Here is a 15,747-nt window from a genome sequence, read left to right on the forward strand (position 1 = left end):
TTTCTCTCTGTCCTATCGAACAACAACGGCATCAATAAAATAAATAAAATATCTATTTTATTTATATATTTATATTATTCATATTTGTTTATATATTTTTATTTATATATATTTATTTTTATAAAATAAATAAAATATATTTTAAAAAATAATACACCTTGCCAATCCTAAGAGCCTGGGTTCAAGCCCTGACCAGCACATAGGAGCACCATGCACAGCAAGTGCTATGACGTTTCTCCTTTCTCTCAGTCTTAATTCAAAAAGAAAGAGTCCACCAGAAGCAGTGGAATCCTGCAAGTGTGATGCTCCAGTGCAAAAATAAATAAATAAATAAATAAATAAATAAAAGGGGCTGGGTGGTGGCACACCTGGCTGAGCGGACATGTTATAATGCTCAAGGACCCAGGTTCAAGCCCCGAACCTATAGGGGGAAAGCTTTGCGAGTGGTGAAGCAATGCTGCAGGCTTCTCTGTCTCCCTATCTCCTCCTTCCCTCTCAATTTCTGGCTGTCTCTACTGAATAAATAAATAAATAAAGCTAATAAAAAAATTAACAAGTAAAACAAAACAACACTGCTACCTGGAGCACTACTGAATTTCATCTGTGACAGATTGCCATTTCAGAGGGGAGCATAGGCCCCACCGGAGCAGAAGGAAAATATCTAAGAAAGAACATGCATCAGTAATGGACATTCTCACCTGTCAAAACAAAGCACAGCTGCTGCTCTCCACTACTATCTACAGGAATGCACTTTTTGCCAAGGGCAAAACACTGCATGGCCTGGGTTTCCAAATCCCACAGGACAATGGTGCAGCCTGTCCGTTCCACCGTCCAAGAAAACAGAGCTGTGAATCCTGTCACAGATACGCATCTGAGCTTAATGGGCTCCTCTTGCTCACGGACGTGCAGTATCTTCCATAGTCTTCCTGGATCACTGATCTCGGCATCATCTTTCTGTGGGAAATTATACTGGCCGTGCATTATGTCACTTGGAATGAAGGGCCAGCTTGGCAGACTGGTACTGTGGCTATCGGACTTAGGGGACTCCAAATGTAAAATATCTTGAAACCATGGAGCACAATGGGAAGCCTCCAGTTTGGAGCTGCTTATAGTTTCACTGAGTGATGATAACTGAGCTTTCCAAGACCTGAAATATAGGACAGAACCCACCTGTTACAATGGAAGGCACTCAGTAAAACACTGAACCAGGCCAAAGACACTCTTTAGAAAAGATTGTGCAAATATCATTAGTGAAAAGGTATGGTATAGACAAGACAAAAGAAGAAGAAAAAAAGAACAACAAAGTAAATCTCAAAAAGAGGTTTCTGTACCTATCAACTTGGAAGGAGAACTTGGTCAGTTTCATGTTGTAGTTGGAGTTAACAGGATCGTCTTCATCTATCCCCTTAGGTCCTTCAAGAGGAAGGTCTTCTAGAGTTCGCTCACATAGTAGGTGTCCTGGGTGCTGCCTACATTTTAAAACGACAGTCATGGTCAGAAATGACGATCAAACCCAAATCAGTTATGACTGCTCCTTCCATTAAGAATGAGGTGGGGAGTGTACGGACAGTAAGTTTTCCTGAATAGGACATCCTAATCCTCAGTGTTTATGGAAGAATGATAAAATGAACCCTGAGAACTGGACCTTTATGAGCAGTGTGCTTAATAAAGAATTAAAAGCATGTACTGTCTATTATATGTGGCAGATATTGTGCTAAGGTCTTAACGATAAAGAGAACACACCTCCATTTAATTTTATTATTGTTTGTATATCTCCATATTAGAGAAATGGAAACTAAGGTTCAGAGAGACAGAGCTGGATTTAAGTGAGGTCATAAAAAGCCCAGATGCTTCACCACTCACTTTACTACCACTACAAAGCAATATTTAGGTGAGTCCAGAGAAACACATAAAAACTAAAAGGCAAAATGTGTGGATGTAAGGTAAAGTCTAGGCAAAAAGAACTGTCACAATTCCGAAACATAAAGAAAGGTGGGAAGACTAGAATGTAATGAATGAGAAGCAAGGTGCTGTGTGATAAGGCTGGCTGGGGACAAGTGGTACAGCGCTGTATGGACTACGAAGGATTTATTTTTATCTTATTTATTTATTTATTTTGCCTACAGGGTTATTTCTGGGGCTCGGTGACTGCACTACGAATCCGCTGCTCCTGGAGGCCATTTCTCCCATTTTGTTGCTCTTGTTGTATTACCCTTGTTGTTGTCATTATTACTGTTGTTGTCATTGCTGTTGTTGTTGGATAGGACAGCGAGAAATCAAGAGAGGAGGGGAAGACAGAGAGGGGCAGAAAGACAGACACTTGCAGACCTGTTTCACCGCCTGTGAAGTGACACCCCACTCTGTAGGTGGGGAGCTGGGGTTTCGAAACGGGATCCTTACACCAGTCCTTGCACTTTGCGCCACATGTGTTTAACCTGCTGCACTGCCGCCTGATGCCCAGAATATGAAGGAATTTTAGCTTTTTTTTTTTTAATTATCTTTATTTATTGGATAGAGACATCCAGAAATCAAGAGGGTGATAGAGAGGGAGAGAGACAGAGAAACACCTGCAGCACTACTTCACCACTCGCAAAGCTTGCCTCCTGCAAGTGGGGACTGCTTGAACCTGGGTCTTTGCACATTGTAATATGTGCGCTCAACCAGGTGTGCCACCACCGGGAAGGATGTTAAGTAATTTTTAAGCAGAAAAGCATTCTGGGAGACTGGTGGTAGCGCACCAAGTTAAGCGCACATAGTGTGAAGTGCAAGGACCCTCACAAGGCTTGTGGTTCGAGCACCTGGCTCCCCACCTGCAAGGGGGGGTCATTTTTTTAAAAAAAATTTTAATCTTTATTTATTGATTTTGAATAGAGACAGAGAGAAATTGTGAGGGGAGGGGATATAGTGTTGAAGAGAGACAGAGAGACACCTGCAGACTTGCTTTACCACTTGTGAAGTTTTCCCCCTGCAGCTGGGGGCCAGGGACTTGAACCTGGATCCTTGCACACTATAATGTGTGCGCTTAACCAGGTGCGCCACCACCTGGCCCCGGGGGGGGGGGTCATTTAACAAGTGGTGAAGCAGGTCTGCGAGTGTCAATCTTTCTCTCCCCAACTTCCCCGCCCCTCAAATTTCTCTCTGTCCTATCCAACAACAGCAGCAGCAACAAGGGGGGAAATAGATGACCACCAAGAGCAGTGAATTTGTGGTGCAGGCACCGAGTCACAGCGATAAGCCTGGAGAAAAAAAAAAAAAGAAAGAAAGAGAGGCATTCTGGTCAGATGTATAAAAGTAATGAGGGCTCGAGAATTTGGAGCAAAGAGGTGCATTTAAACCCTCCTGAACACTCCAAAACTATGCTACCCTTCCAACAAATGGAAGCAAGACCTCAGCAAACATTTGTCAAGGGGGCGATGACGAGTAGACAAAGTAACAGTAAAAAAAACATGATGAGAGAAAGGTAGTTTCCTCATGAATAAAAGACAGATGACACTGTCCCTAGGCTCTGATGATACCTGGCTGCAGCTCTGATAAGATTCTCATTTTAACAATACCACTCTGGCTACTTTGCAGAGAAGGGAAGGGATAATAGTGGGGCTAAGATCATACACACACAGAACAAAAGCAGGCTGTTGAGTGAGAGCAGGTAAGAGAACGTAGTGGCATAGAGTACAGTGATGAAACAAGTTAAGAAAGGCAGACAGATACAACAAATATTTAGGAGGTAGAATGGCTAAAACCCGGTGATTAACTGAGTATGGTACTAATAATATTTAAAAGAGGTTAGCAAGCTAAAGTGAAGAAGTTGAAAAGGGTCCCTGAGAAGGAGTGGGATCCTGAAAACACAGAAACATGACTTCATAGGGGGGGAACACACTTTATTATAGTCGACCCTCCTTTCATTATAGTAGACAGACAAAGGTGGGTGCAGGAGACTCAAAAGCTTGCAATTTAATGTGAGAAATGGAGAAAATAACCATTAGTTGGGTTTTGCATTCTTTATAAAAAGGAGGTCAAGTTATTCAGTAAGATCTGGGGATAGAGAAATGACTAGAGGTTAAAAAAACGTTCTGGGAGTTGAGCGGTAGTGCACGGGGCTAAGCGCACTTGGCGCAAAGCGCAAGGATCAGCGTAAGGATCCCGGTTCGAGCCTCTGGCTCCCCACCTGCAGGGGAGTCGCTTCACAAGCGGTGAAGCAGCTGTGCAGGTGTCTGTCTTTCTCTCCTCCTCTGTCTTCCCTTCCTCTCTCCATTTCTCTGTGTCCTATCCAACAATGACAACTTCAATAATAGCTACAACAATAAAACAACAAGGGTGGTCTAGGAGGTGATGCAGTGATAAAACTTTGAACTTTCAAGCATGAGGTCCTGAGTTCGATCCCCAGTACCACCTGTGCCAGAGTGATGTCTCATTCTTTCTCTTTGCTCCTGTCTTTCTCAAAAATAAATAAAATATTAAAAAAACAAACAAAACAACAATAACAACAACAAACAAGGGCAACAAATGGGAATAAATAAATAAATATTTAAAAAGTTCCAAACAATAGGTTCATGAAAAAACACAGTTAAGATTTATAGACTATACTGAAAGGCCTGTTGAAGGGAGTGAATGTGAACTTATAGTGAAATCAATTTTAGTTTGCAGTTTTCTCACCAGTGTTCAGTGATCTAGGTATAGGTACTGAGAAAACAGGATATCTATATAGATATATAGATATATAGATATATAGATATAGATATAGATATATAGGCAGACCAAGTGTGCCACCACCACAGAGGAGAAAGTAGTTTAGTGTGCAATGCAAAACAGTAACACATATGATGGGCCACAGAATCTGTTGTTGAAAAGAGTAAGAAGTGAAGACAGGAGAGGAGTGGAGAATAGGTCAAGTGATGGGGAATTCCAGTGAGATCAAATGACAGGTGAAGTGGGCACACTGGCGTGAGCAGGGCGAAAAGTTTGGGAAGTTGGGTCAGGCCAAAGAGTAAGATGCCCAGAACTGCGCTTTGGGAGGCGACGTTTTAAATGACAAGTCCTGGGTGCTGAGGGACTAACTAGCTATAGTTAACAGAAATAAATTACTAACAATAAACTGAAAGCAAAAAAAACATAGTTTGTGTCTTCAAGGAGCTTACACACTAAAGCAAACATGAAAAACTTAGGGAAATAATACAAGACTATACACTTAAGTCTGAAACTGCAGTTTGAAGCAGAAGTGGTACAAATGTTCAGGGCTGGGAGGCACCTAGTAGCATGTATACACTGCTGTGTGTGAGAGTCTGAGTTCGAAACCCCAGTCCCCACTTTTAATGAGGAAGTTTCATGAGCAGTGCTGAAGGTGTTTCATTTTCTCTCCCTCATTATATTTCTCTTTATGAAGAACAGGAAAGAGGAGGAGGAGAATGAAAGACAAAGAAAGAAAGGAAGGAAGGAAGGAAGGAAGGAAGGAAGGAAGGAAAAAGGAAGAAAAGGGAGATTAAAAGCCCACTGGGAGTAGTAGAATTGTACTGACACAAAGGTCCAGTTATAACCCTAGTGGAAAAAAAATACCATAAAATAAATATTGACGTACAAAGGGTTTTAATAATAAAAAAAAAAGTCTCTAAGGGGAGTCGGGCGGTAGTGCAGTGGATTAAGCACAGGTGGCACAAAGCACAAGGACTGGTTCGAGCCCCCGGCTCCCCACCTGCAGGGGAGTCGCTTCATAGGCGGTGAAGCAGGTCTGCAGGTGTCTGTCTTTCTCTCCCCCCGTCTTCCCCTCCCCTCTCCATTTCTCTCTGTCCAACAACGACATCAATAATAACTACAACAATAAAACAAGGACAATAAAAGGGAATAAATACATATTAAACAAAAGTCTCTATGAAAGAGGTAGATCTCAGAGGATGAACTGGACTTGATAAAAAGAAAAGGAGAGGAGATAGGGAGTCCTGGTGGTGGGAACTGTGTGGAATTGTACCCCTTGTATCCTGTGGTCTTGTCAATACTTCCATTTTATTAAAAAAAAGTGTACATAAAAGAAATGAAAAAGGAAGTTTAAGTGAGTCTTGCTAGGGATCTATTCTCCAATCTTCTCACTCCTCCCATAAAATTTGTTATTATAAAATAAAAACCAATAAAAAGTCACAGTGGTAAAAGATGTGGTTAAGTATGTGAAGATAAATTTCTTGTGATCCAAATAGGCAATAATCCTTCTAGATGTATTACCAACTACTCAAGGATTTGTTTATTTCATTCACATTAAGACCAAAAATTTTACTGGTTTTGACTGGACTTCTAAGTAATAAAATGTGGACTGCTGTGCATTTAGATAAGCAGATTGCAGTGGATAGGCTGGTGTGTGTGTGTGTGTGTGTGTGTGTGTACACTTGCATGCATACTCAATGCTCTCAAAGATTATGAAAACAGTAGCAACTAGAAATATCTAAATCAAAAAGTCAACACGACTGCTGGGGAGATAGTATAATGGTTATGCAAAAGACTTTCCTGCCTGAGGCTCCCTTGGCCCCAGGTTCAATCCCAAGCACCACCTATGCCAGAGTTATACAGTGCTCTGATTCAAAAGCAATAAACAAAATGTTAATATAGCCCAAGTACATTAACAACAAGAAAGGAAGAGGGAGAGGGAAGGGAGGGAGAAGGGAGAAGAAGAGGAGAAACAGAGAAAGGAAGACTAGAAGCCAACAAAAAAAACACTCAGTTTTACTGATGTAGTCTCGTTTGGCCAGTCTAAAGGAAACACCTTCAGATATCCTCAATTGGAGAAAGCTAACTAATGGATCTTGTCAAAGACATTTAAAACAAAAGTGATCCCAAAAGTTGTGGGTACAAAACAACTTTCAGGAAGGTGAAAAATAATTAAGATAGAGACAGATAGGTAGATAGATATAGACAGACAGACACTAGCAGCAAAGGTGCCGCTAGTGCAGTGGGGGCTGGGCTCGAACCTGGGTTGCAGACATGGTAAAGCAGCACACTATTCATGTGAGCTATTTCACTGGCCCCACAAAGGTGAAGTTCTCCCTTTTTAAAAAAAATTTTTTTAATTATTTATTTCCCCTTTTGTTGCCCTTGTTTTATTGTTGTTGGATAGGACAGAGAGACATGGAGAGAGGAGGGGAAGACAGAGAGGGGGAGAGAAAGCTAGACACCTGCAGACCTGCTTCACCACCTGTGAAGTGACTCCCCTGCAGGTGGGGAGCCGGGGGCTCGAACTGGGATCTTTATGCCGGTCCTTGCGCTTTGCGCCACGTGCGCTTAACCTGCTGCGCTACCGCCTGACCCCCACAGGTGAAGTTCTCTCTTATACTCCTATGTGTGACAACAGATTAGCAGATAATATGAAACACTCAAGGGCTTTTTAAAAAACTGTGCTTACCTTTCTCCTTACACGGTATTAGCCATATACAATGTATACATTAAAAACTTAGGTTTTTGCCACCAGGACTGTTGCCAGGGCTCGGACTCTGCATGATTCCACTGGCCCTGGTAGGCTACTCCCCCATCCTCCTTTCTGATAAAAAGTGAGAGGAGAGAAAGGAGAGGCAACTGTGGTACTGCTCCACTGCTGGTGAAGCTTCCCAGCTTCATCTTTTTTGTCATCATTGTTGGTGACCTGGTGGTATATCAATATTTTGTTTACTGCTTTTGAACCCGAGCACTGTACAGCTCTGATGTAGGTGGTGCTTGGGATTGAACCTGCAGGTGAGAATGAGGGCTTGAACCCTGGTCTTTGTGCCAGGTAATGCATGTGCTCTACTGGGTGAGCCACCACCTAGTCCTATAAATGGAAAACTTTGACACATATCCAAAAGTAAAAGATATTCAGTGCTCACCTGCACACATTTCTGCATAGCAACACCTCACCACTATGCATGAGCCAGAAGACTAACTGAACAGAGAAAAATGGGTGAAATAAATTTGAAGAAAGCTAAAGAGTATTTTATTATTATTATTATGATTGGGGGGGGCTTTTCTTTTTGTCTCCAGGGTTATTGCTGGGGTTCGGTGCCTGAACTACAAATCCACTGCTCCTAGAGGCCATTATTTCCCATTTTGCTGCCTTTGTAGTTGTTATAGCTGCTGATGTTGGGTAGGACAGAGAGAAATCGAGAGAGGGGAAGACAGAGAGGAGGAGGGAAAGACAGACACCCTCAGACCTGCTTCACCGCTTGCAAAGCAACCTTCCCTGCAGGTGGGGAGCTGGGAGCTTGAACCGGGATCCTTATGCTGGTCCTTGCACTTTGCACCATGTGCGCTTAACCCAATGCACTACCGCCCGGCCCCCCTAAAGAGTATATCTTTAAGTTCTTGTAGCTTTAATTATTTACCTCAAAGCAAAGACCTCAGTCGGCTACGTACCTGAAATACAAATTTAAGTTCACAGCAACTGCAGAATTGGAGGCACTGACAACCACTGCAACATCTAGGTCTTGAGACACTTTCAGTGAGGTAAAGGAAGAAACTGGGGCCGGCTGCCCTTGCTGCTCATAGCACGTGTCTTCTTGGTGAAGTGCTAAGTCCACGTGAGCTACGTGAGTACCACCCACGGTGTCAAAAATGTCTGAGTTAGAGTTAAAGAAAAAGCCAGTCTTATATCTGCTTAGTCAGTTAAAAGACAGGACAAAACAGAATGACTTAATCATTCCACCCTTCTAAGTATCAGAAAGGGAAGATTGAACACTGAGGGCAGCCCTCATCACAACAGTGCGGTGGTTAAGAAGTCTGTAGTTCACTGAACGATCTTTGAATTCTTTCAGTATACATGCTGAGTATCCATTCTGTGCCTAAAACTTCTGCTAATACGTCCACAAGGGTCTACAACAGTACTGTCCAAAATAAACATACTGTAAACCATATGTGTCACTATAAAATTTCAAGTAACCTTATTAAAAAAGTAAAAATAAACCAGCAAACCTCATTTTAATACTATGTCCTGTTTAATCCAATTTATCCAAATTGTCACTAATGTAGTCAATATTAAAAAAAAAAAAAAAAGACATTTGAGTGGTCCGGGAGGTGGCGCAGTGGTAAGGCTTTGGACTCTCAAGCATGAGGTCCTGAGTTCAATCCCCAGCAGCACACGTGCCAGAATGATGTCTGATTCTTTCTCTCTCCTCCTATCGTTCTCATAAATAAATAAAATATTTTTAAAAAAAGACATTTGGGCCATAAAAATAGCTTACTTGGATAGTATGAAACTTTGCCATGTGTGTGACCCAGTTTCAAGCCTGGTCCCAGTTGCACTGAAGGAAGCTTTGGTGGTATAGTTTCTTACCCACCCCCTCTCTGTACCCAATCTCTCTCTGGAAAAGAAAAAAAAAATTGAAGTATATTTTGATGTGTTCAAATCATGTTATTTTATATTTATTGTATATCTCAATCTAGATACATTTTCACTGAAAATATCTTACCTGTATTTAGACTTCCTAAAATGTGTATTTAAGAACTTGTTTAATCCACAGTAGTTCCAAGCATAGCTACAAGTTCTCCAACTACTGAATAAAACATTTAAATCTATAGCCTAGTAAATAAAACCAACAATTTGGGTGCCCAGTAGGTGGCACAACGGCTAAAGCAATAGATCTGCAAGCAAGTTCTGAGTTCAACCTCTCGTACCACATATGCCAGAATGATGTTCTGGTTCTGTGTCTTTCACTAAGTAATCTTAAAATGAGTGGTCTGGGAGGTAACATAATAGATAAAGCACTGGACTCTCAAGCATGAGGTCCTGAGTTCAGTCCCTAGCTGCACATGTACCAGAGTGATGCCTGGTTCCTTCTCTCTTCCTATCTTTCTCATGAATAAAATAAATCTTAAAATGAGCTCAGTTCCTCAGTCACACTCACCAATTTTAAGTGTACCATAAATATACCTAGCCGCACTAAGTTGGGCAGTAAATATCTATAACCTAGCGCCAGGAATGAAAGGCTTCCTGCTTTCCCCACTCTACTACTCTGGGTCACTTTTTCCAGACAGTGACAGAGAGACAGGTAGAGAGAAAGACGGCACAGCACCAAGTCTTTCCCCAGAGCAGAGGGTGTGAAGTTGAAATCTGAGTCAGGTTCATGGCAAAACAGGCACCTCCACTAGGTGAGTTATATTGCTGGTCTCAAAATGAAACTAATCTAACATTTTATAACATATTTACAAAATAAATTACAATACAGGCTACGATATATCTAAAATATGAAAAATACTCTTTTGAAAAATGGGAGTTCTCTAAGCACAGAAAGGGAAAACAAAAGTGAAACTTGGACTGGGTGTGGTGTATTGCACCAAAGCAAAGGACTCTGGGGGAGGGAGGGAACTGAGAGGGCACTGGGGTCCTGGTGTATTATAATGGAAAAGAATTTTAGAGGTAAGACACCTATCATAGGGAGGTGACAAATCGTACCTATGTGTCCACAACTGTACTGTGCTTAACCTGGGTGGTAGTGCAGTGGGTTAAGCGCACATGGCACGAAGTACAAGGACTGACATAAGGATTCCGGTTTGAGCCCCTGGCTCCCCACCTGCGGGGGTGGGGGGAACACTTCACAAGCGATGAAGCAGATCTACACGTGTCTATCTTTCTCTCCCTCTGTCCTCCCCTCCACTGTCAATTTCTCTCTGTTCTATCCAACAACGACAGCAATAACAACAATAAACAACAAGGGCAACAAAAGGGAAAAAATAGCTTCCAGGAGCAATGGATTCATAGTGCAGGCACTGAGCCCCAGTGAAAACCCTGGAGGCAAAAACAAAAAAATGACAACAAAAAAAACTTCCCCTACAGCTGAGGCCCAGAGGCTTGAACCCAGATCCTTGCAAACAGTTATGTGTGCACTCTGCCTGATGAGGCACCACCCAGCCCCTATAGTTGAAGTTGATGAAGATCTCTTCTCATGAAAACCTTTTACTGAAAAAAAAATAATCACTTTATCTATATCCCAGACTTTAAAACTAAAAGCCTAAACTTGTTCACCTCTATATTTTCTTCTTTCCTATGTACTTAACATCTTTAGTGTGAAGGATACAGATCCAACCTAAGCTACTCAAAACAAAAAGAATTCCTCTGCAGAGCTGCATGTCAACAATCCTGTCAACCACCTGTGCAGGCAAGGGTAATGTGAAACAGCTGAGTACTCCAATTTCAGCACCTCTTTCAGGAAACTGAAGGTGTAGGACGATATATTTGTTGATGAACAGTAATGACGTGTTATTATGAAAGGACAGAATTCTCAAAGATAATAAGGAAGTACCTATGAAACAAATGGATATTATTTCAAACTCACTGGTCACAATTTTAATCAGTAAGTCATCTTTTGTAAACACAAACAGGCACTTAGCACTTCATGCAGTTCAGTTGAGGTGTGTATTGTTCATAGCCACTTAAGCATGTAGTCACTGGAACGTTAACTGGTAAAATGAATAAAGATGAAACACAACATATCTTTTAATTCTGTTTAGGGTCAGAGTCTGATGACACATCAGAAGATTCAAAAGAGCAAAGGCTGTGGAGACAGGTGGGTGGTTCCATGCAGAGCACATGCCTGCATGGCTGAGATCATGTGTTCAATGACATTGAAAATGTATATACTCCCCAATAAAGAAATAAATTAAAGAAAATGTATATACTAGTCATAGGAACATACAAAAACATGTTTTTGTTCTGTTCTTTTCTTTTTTTTTAAGGAAAAGTAAACTTTCAATGAAGGTGAAGAATGCCTTAAAAGTAGAAAGCTCAGTGTTCTGATTTCAGCTTCCAGAAGCCCTTAGAATAGGACAATAGTAAGGATCTAGTCTGTTACAGCACTGTCCAATAGAAACACAAAAGCATGTTACACTTGGAATTTAAAAATTTTGAATAGTTCCAGTAAAAACTAAAAACATAATGAAAATAAGAAACTAAAACGGACTCTAAGAACAAAATAGTGGTTAACAAAAGGGATAGGGTAAAGGGTCAGTTGCACGGCTAAGGAATGGAAACTTAGCCTTTTGGTGAACTCAATGTAGTGTATACAGACTTACAATGCTATACACCTGAAACTTATGTTAAAGTTTAATAAAAATATATAAAGCATTAAAAGCAGTTAAGTAGAAACAGGTAAAACTAATTTCAACATGTATTGTTTACCTTATTGTATCCAAATATTTCAACATGTAATCAATATAAACACTATTAGTAAGGTATTTTACTAATTTTTAATATTAAGTCTTTAATGTATTTTAAATGTATTTGACCCCTAAAGGATATCTTATTTCATACAAACCACATTTTAAGGTGTCAATAGCTCCATATGGTTGGAGGCAACTGTATCAGACAAAACAGAACTTTCTACCTGGTTTTATATTATAAGAACTTTTTCTGAAATATGTAAGTTCACAGAGTAATGCAGCAGATTTAAATATGCTGAAAGATTAGTTGTAAATACTTACTGATATTTTGATCTTCAATGAGTTTTTGCAATGCCTCTTCACTACAGCTATAAAAAATGGTAGCATCGCACCTTCCATCTTTCAGATTAAATTCATAGATGAACAATTCATAATTCTCACTAACAGCGAGCAGTCTGGGCTTGTCTGTTGGTATGCCGTTATGTGAATCCTCCCATACAAAGCTAAGGATGAAATTCATTATATTCTACATCTGCAATATTATTTACCAACAAAAGCAAGTTTAGAAGGAAAGAAAAAGTAGAGAACCAGGGCCCGGCGGTAGTACAGTGAGTGAGTTAAACGCACATGGCACGAAACACAAAGACTGGGGTAAGAATCCCAGTTCAAGCCCCCAGATCCCCACCTGTAGAGGGGTTGCTTCACAAGTGAAGCAGGTCTGCAGGTGCCTATCTTTCTTCCTCCCCCATCTCTCTGTTCAATCCAATAACAAGGGCAAGACAATTGAAAAAAATGGCCTCCAGGAGCAGTGGATTTGTAGCACAGGCACCTACCCCCAGCAATAACCCTGGAGGCAAAAAAAAAAAAAAATAGGAACCAAGTAGTTGAACTTGCTTTAGTTCACCTGTAACATCAATTCTATGTTCAAGATAAGATAATGTAAGTACCTATAGGAGTAGGTGGGAAAAGGGGACATGGATCAAGAAGCGATGGTTGCTTTTATTTTATTTTCATTCCCAACTGATGTTTAAAAGGACTATCAAAAGCAAGAGTAAGTTTCAATGGTCAAATATTCACTTTATATGAGGTAATGGCCAAAACTGCCAAAACAGCTCTTGCTAACTTAATGCTTTCAATAATTTGAAAAAAATGACTAGTACAGACTTTAAACACTCAGATGGTAAATTACAGAATAGCTTTGTTCAACTTAGCTTTCTGTGATGGCAATGTTCTACATATCTGTACCATCTGACACAGTAGTCAACAATCACACAAAACATATAATCACATAAAGTCATATAAAGGATTTGCTGATCTACCAACAACTCTCTACTGTTAGGCACCCTTAAAGGGCAAGTGGGTTCCGAGATAAGATTCCTCTTCGGAACTCCTCTATCAAACAGAAGAGGATTTATAAAATACTTTGTTATTAACACATGCCAGGACTGGGGAGATAGCACAATAGTCATGCAAAAAATTTTCATGCCTGAGGTTCTGAGGTCAAAGGTTCAATCCACAGCACCACTACAAGCCAAAGCTAAGTAGTACTCTGGTGTCTCTCTCTATAGTGCTTGTTCATTTAAATATTAATCACGGGAGTGGGGCAGGTGGCACAAAGCACAAGGACCCTTGTAAGGATCTGCGTTAAGAGCCCGAGGCTCCCCACCTGCAGGGAAGTCGCTTCACAAGCGGTGAAGCGGGTCTGCAGGTGTCTTTCTTTCTCTCCCCTTCTCTATCTTCCCCTCCTCTCTCCATTTCTCTCTGTCCTATCCAACAACGACAACATCAATAACAACAATAACTACAACAATAAACATGTAACAAGGGCAACAAAAGGGAATAGATAAATACATATTAAAAAATAATAAACACACATGCCAGACAGAGGGTTGGAAGATAGATCAATAGGTAAAGCATAAACTAGAGTGCTGGACTTTCAAGCATGAGGTCTTGAGTTCAACCCCCAGTAATGCATGTGCCATGGTGATGCTCTAGTTCTAAGAGGGAAAAAAAAGTGCAAAAGGAGTAGTGGAATCGTGCAGGCACGAGAACCTCGGAGATAAAGCTGGTGGGCAACAAATAACTAATAAAAAAATATCACGACTGGGAGTTGGGCAGTAGCGCGGCAGGTTAAGCGTAGGTGGTGCAAAGCGCAAGGACTGGCGTAAGGATCCCGGTTCGAGCCCCCGGCTCCCCACCTGCAGGGGAGTCGCTTCACGGGCGGTGAAGCAGGTCTGCAGGTGTCTTTCTCTCCCCCTCTTTGTCTCCCCATCTCTCTCCATTTCTCTCTGTCCTATCCAATAACGACAACAACAACAATAATAGCTACAACAATAAAACAACAAGGGCAACAAAAGGGAATGAATAAATAAAAGAAAAAGAGAGATGGGGTCTCTCTCTTTAAAAAAAATCGCAACTATATCAGTACAATACTAGTATCATTCCCGAAGTTAATGGCTGCAACCTGAGAAATGTATACACTGTAAAGTTTTTTCTGCCTTCCGAAGTCTTAAATTTCACTCACAATTATTTATTTATTTATTTTGAGCTGCTGCTCATAGACAAAAGAGCGCAATGAATTAGTGAATAAGTGAGTGGACAAATTAGACTGTCTTCAAAGAATTTTTTTTTTAAAGTCCCTATGTGAAAGAAATGGCTATTTGCTACAGGATCAGAAAAGGCCAACAGGATAATTCAAATTGAAGATGACCCTCAGCTGGTATTTTGCACGGATGTAGATGCAATACAGGTGCGCAGAGATGATTTAGCAACCTATGCTGAACCGGAAAAAAAATGAGCCTGAGCGGGACCCAGCCGGCGACAGTCCCCGCCCTCCTGGAACCCGGAAGCCGGGGCTCAGAGGAGAACGGCTGCCCCGAGGCGGTTCCCGCGGGTGACATCCCTCTACCGCTAGGTTTATACTAGAAGGAGGACATTTGTGGCCAAGGGAGCTAAAGGCCCAAACTCCTACAACACTGTCCAGCTGTCCCACAGCACTTACTGCCGAAATGGGCCGCCGAGGCTGCAGCCGCCCCCGTCCCGGCCGCCTGGCGTTAAGGAAAGCACTTGAAGGCTGCCTGCAGCCGTCAGGCTCGCCAGAACCTCCTGCTCTCTGTGCAGTTGCGCTCGGGAACCCAGACGTCCCGTTGCCTCGGCTGGTACCGGCACCAACAACATTGGCAGAACCCGGTCCATGATTTCAGAGCTCCAGCTACCGCCAGCGGCAGCACTTCCGGCCCTCTTCTCTGCAGCCATCTTGCCCGCCCCCTTCTTCCGGTCTCCAGCTCCTAGTGGTCTCGCGCGTGCGCAGTGCGAACAGGCCCTCGCTGCACTAAGCGGTGTCTGATGGATTTGCTTTCCTTGTGGGTACAGGGAAACTACCACCAATTATTTAGCAAAGCTACATCTGCCTTGCCCCATACCTTGTCTTTGCTTAATTATCTTGAAATACTTGAGGGTCCGTTGCATTATTTTTTACCTCCTAAATCTAGAGACACAACTAATGGAACTGGGTTCCTATCTTTCCAAGCTTTCTTTTTTGGTGCTATTTTGTTTACAGGCCCTGGCTGGGACTAACACTGATCCCTTATGAAGGTATTGAGTTGAATGCTTAAGTCAAATAGCCATCGTTACATTTTATTTTTAAAT

The 15,747-nt window shown here is 41.7% G+C and overlaps 1 protein-coding gene across 5 annotated transcripts in view; it reads right to left on the bottom strand.

The window, feature by feature from the left end:
• SPG11 (SPG11 vesicle trafficking associated, spatacsin) overlaps positions 1–15,361 on the bottom strand; it is a 104,265-nt gene extending 88,904 nt beyond the window's left edge. For 4 of the 5 annotated variants that reach the window (XR_009545276.1, XM_060174550.1, XM_060174554.1 and 1 more), the window contains exons 1-6: positions 15,101–15,355; positions 12,421–12,602; positions 11,019–11,243; positions 8,362–8,563; positions 1,332–1,469; positions 699–1,147 (exon numbers count right to left, since the gene is read on the bottom strand). Coding sequence is in view for 4 of the 5 variants with exons in the window: in XM_060174550.1 (XP_060030533.1) it covers positions 699–1,147; positions 1,332–1,469; positions 8,362–8,563; positions 11,019–11,243; positions 12,421–12,602; positions 15,101–15,354 (1,450 nt within the window). In the remaining variant the exon portion in view is untranslated. Of the gene's footprint in view, positions 1–698; positions 1,148–1,331; positions 1,470–8,361; positions 8,564–11,018; positions 11,244–12,420; positions 12,603–15,100 lie in introns of all 5 variants that reach the window. The other variant, XM_060174552.1, reaches the window with a different exon arrangement.
• Between the last annotated feature and the right edge of the window lie 386 nt (positions 15,362–15,747).

Source organism: Erinaceus europaeus, chromosome 16 (genome assembly GCF_950295315.1).
Source record: "Erinaceus europaeus chromosome 16, mEriEur2.1, whole genome shotgun sequence".
Lineage (NCBI taxonomy): Eukaryota > Metazoa > Chordata > Mammalia > Eulipotyphla > Erinaceidae > Erinaceus > Erinaceus europaeus.